This window comes from Penaeus monodon, unplaced genomic scaffold (genome assembly GCF_015228065.2).
Source record: "Penaeus monodon isolate SGIC_2016 unplaced genomic scaffold, NSTDA_Pmon_1 PmonScaffold_984, whole genome shotgun sequence".
In the NCBI taxonomy this organism is placed as follows: domain Eukaryota; kingdom Metazoa; phylum Arthropoda; class Malacostraca; order Decapoda; family Penaeidae; genus Penaeus; species Penaeus monodon.
In genome coordinates, this window is record NW_023665258.1 from 28,246 (window position 1) to 32,500 (window position 4,255).

At 39.7% G+C, this 4,255-nt stretch overlaps 1 protein-coding gene across 1 annotated transcript; it reads right to left on the reverse strand.

The window, feature by feature from the left end:
• Window positions 1-259: 259 nt before the first annotated feature.
• Window positions 260-658, reverse strand: LOC119572142 (extensin-like). Its single transcript, XM_037919126.1, has one exon. It carries the CDS (start codon window positions 656-658, stop codon window positions 260-262), a length of 399 nt encoding a protein of 132 aa, XP_037775054.1.
• Between the last annotated feature and the right edge of the window lie 3,597 nt (window positions 659-4,255).

Here is a 4,255-nt window from a genome sequence, read left to right on the forward strand (position 1 = left end):
TGTCCATTGTGTTGTATGATCTGAGGCGTGGAGTGTAATGTGTTGTGGGTTGCAGCCATGGTGACTTGGTTGTTTGGTACCAGCCATTCGTATGTGTTCAATGTTTTGCGTTCACTTCTCGATTCATGCAGAATGGATGAAGATGTTGCCGGCGTGTCAGGGATGTGTTAATTTTTGTTCGTGAATGCGGTTTTGGTATGTAGTGTTGTGTAAATCCATTTGATTTACCGCGTGTTATCTCCTGTGCATTGTAGTCTGTTTAGGTGTTTGTATCGTGAGGGTTCCGCGGCAAAGAGGCGGATGCCGTATTTTGGTTCGGACGTAACGTCCTGTGGCGAAGGGAATGATCATCGATCTCTGAGTCTGTTAGGTTGTCTGTTGTTGGCTGTGTGCATGTGCATGGTTGGGTTCGACTGACTGTGGTTGTGGGTTGCTGTGGTGGGACGCTTGTGGGTTTGGGCGTGCAGGTGACTGGTAGGTGTAGGAGTTGGTGTGGTTTGGTGTTTGGTGTGGTGCTGTTGTTGAGTTTCTCTGTGGTGTGGCGATCTGGGTTTGGAGGCTGGGTTTTGTTGTGGCGAGACGGTGGAGTGTGAGATGGTAGTTTCTGTGGTTTTGTGTGTGGTGGTGGGAGAACTTTGATATTCCCAGGAGTCCCCATTCCCGAGATCGAGATTCTGGAGATTCGTTCTCTTCAACACTTTTAGGGCATGGTGCAAAGCCTAGCCTGGTTCCATGATATTTTTGAGGTGGGGCGGAATGCGGGCTGTCATAATCCCAAACAGATAGGTTATTGGGGAGCTTGCAGGATATCTGGGTTCTGTCTTTTAATTCTACTTCTCCTCTTCATTTCTTTGAATTAAGGTTTCAGCCAGCATTCTGGGTGACGCTACCGTTTTTGCAGTTTGTTCGGCTACTTTTTTTAGGGGTAATCTTTTTTCTCTCCTCTTTTTTGTTTTTTTTCCTCTCTGTTTTTTCATGGCATCCTTCATGAGGGGCAGGAGTTGGCCAGGGTTCTGTTGTGCCTCTCCGCAGTTGAGGCATTCTCTTGTTTGAGACTGCAGTCTCTGTAATTGTGAGTGTTTGAGCCACACTCTGAGAAGAGCTTGAGGTTTTTTTCTTTATTGGCAGTTTTGTTTTGTAATCCCATATTTGTAGCAGTGCATGCATTGCCACTATGTTAGTGACCGTTCTGGTCCCGATTTGTCGGGGGCTGATATATATGTTAAAGAGAAGAGTCCTTTTCTCTTGAAGTTTGATGTGTCTGGTGTCGGCAATGTATTTTGATTAGGTAAGATCTTTTCATGAGTAAAGTTACTATTTCGTTTCAGGCATGGTTTTCTCTAGTTCCTCTTTGATGTTTCGGAGTTGCTTTACGGCTCACGTTCGAGCTGTTTTAGAAACTAAAGTGAGTTTTTGCCTTCAGTTGGTGCATTTGAGGTTCCGAAACCCTTCTTCCTCAGAGTTTCGGTAGTTGCAGGGGTAAAAAGGGCCGCGTTTGTCTCAATCTCGGCAAAATTATAATGTACGGTCGTGAGCGGTGATTACTCTGAGTGTTCGGATTCGGGCTCAAGAAGGGCTTGCAGAAGGGCTTCCCTCTTCGCAGGAGAGGGTCGCCCGTTGGTTGCTTTAATCTTTATTCTCATGGTGGCATGAGGTAAGGGTGGGGGTATTGGCTACTACGGCCACTGACCAAAGGAGGACGTGAATTACAAACCCACCCTCGTCACCTTTGAAGGGCTGTAGAGGACGTGTGAGTGTTCCCCCCTGTTTTGGGTCAGGTAGACCCTTGTCAGGACTAACCTCTCCCTAGATCACTAGAGTGGCAGGTTATAAAGACCTGCGATTTCCTGTTCCTACTGCCTGACCCTCTCAAGAGTTTTGAAGAGCCGGCGGAGTTCTCGGTTCCTTCGAGGAATTGAGGCTTGTACGTGGTCGTACTCCCTGGTCCCAATCTGCTACAAGGGACTGGGCTGTAGACCTCTCCCTGCCCCCCCCCTAATACTAGAGTCACAAGAAATCCGTAGGCCCAGGAAGAGTACAGGAAAGGAAGGGAAGTAGTGATTGGCAGAGATAGAGGTCCAAGAGTGGTTGATCACCGGCTCTGAATACAGGTGTGGAAAGCCGAAGACTTAACACGCTTCCAGGGCCTGTGTATCAATCAACGACCGATAGCAGGGTCGGTGACACACAAACTAGCCTGGTCAAGGTCGCCGGTAAACCACAGGTGGCTTGACGGAGCTGTTGTAAGTCACCTGTCAAGGTTAGCTTCTCAGTAACATAAATGTTACCTCTGAAGTCAAAACTGTGTGTTTGATAGATAAGGATCTTGCAAGCACACGTGAGCGAGGTACACAAACCCAAGGATTAGTACAGGCTAGCAGTTATCTGGAAGTTCGGGGGAGCGAGCTCATCGATTGGCTGGGATAATGCTGTACTGTCTATGATCTATAGGTGTGGCTGCTGGTTTTTGACATTCAGAGAGTTTTTCGGCTCGGCGGATTAATAACTAGCCTGTGTAGGCGTGCAGGTGAACGATGGGAGCCCGCTGTCCAATGAGCGCGGACATGGCCGTCGACCTGTGTGACCCAACCTGGGTAACTATGCTGAAATCCAGGTTACGGGTCGTTGCTGCTACACACATATATATATACATACAATATATACATCCATATCTACATATATAACATATATATATATAGATATATATATATATATATATAATATATACATACAATATAACATATATATATATTATATATATATATATATTATAATATATATAATGGTGTGTGTGTGTGTGTGTGTGTGTGTGTGTGTGTGGGGCGTGTGTGGTGTGTATGATTGTGTCGCCCTTGCTACCTTTTCCCTTTCCTCCCCCGTTCTATCTTACTATCCATATATCTATATCCCTACCGAACGATCATATTACCCCTACTTCCATTTCTTAGTTCTTTTCTCACCGTAATTCCCACTTTTACCCCCTAGTATCATACATACCTACTGTACTATATATGAATATATATAGGATATATATGAATATATATATAATATATATAGATATATAATATATATATCTATAATGTGCCTGCTGTGTGTGTGTGTGTGTTTGGTTGGTGTGTGTGTGTGTGTAAAACCTATATATTTATAATATACTTATATATTTTTTTTTACATACATTATATACATATATGATTTAATAAGATGCATATGTTTATGTAAATATATCATATAATATAGATATATATATATATATATATATATATATATAGATATATATATTATGTTATATATTATACATATGTATATATATCTATATGATATATTATATAGTTATATAATATATATATATATATATATATGTGTGTGTGTGTGTGTGTGTGGTGTGTGGGTGTGTGTGTTGTGTGTGGTGTGTGATATATATATATGTATATATAATATATTATATATTATATCTATATATATATATAGATATTATAATATAGTATATATATATATATATGTATCATTATCTATGTGTATAATAGATAGAATATACATATATATATATATAATAGTATATATATGTAGTAGATATACTATTAGATATTTAGGTATTTATGTACACACACACACACACACACACACACACACACACACACACACACACACAACACACACCCATATATAAATATATATATATATATATATAGATATATATATATATAGATAATAGATAGATAGATAGATAGATAGATAGAAGAAGATAACTACATAGATAGATAGATAGAGATATTAGATATACATACAGATATATATATATAGATATAATATATATATAGACAGATATATAGATTATATATCTAATATACTATATATATATAATATATATATATGAACTGATTATACATAATATATATATATATATATATATATATATATATATATATATACATATATGTTATATATCTATATACATATATATGTATACTCATATATATATACATATAAGGCGCGGTGACCCAATGGTTAGAGTATCGGACTCAAAACTGTCACGACGGCCAATCTGAGTTCGAGGGAAGGCACGTCACCTCGATTGCTACCTAAGCCACTGGGTGGCCACGCCAGTCCAAGTCAGTGCTGGTCCCAAGCCCGGATAAAATAGTAGAGAATGATTACCTAAAAGTGTAACACCCGGCACTTCGTGGAAAGGAAACTGGGGACCCTACCACGTAATCAGTCCAAGAAGCATCACAAATGAAAATACAATAAGAAGGAA

Bases quoted from the DNA above. Each gene is read 5' to 3' on its own strand.
- LOC119572142 (XM_037919126.1), bottom strand. From the start codon at position 658: ATGGGGACTCCTGGGAATATCAAAGTTCTCCCACCACCACACACAAAA.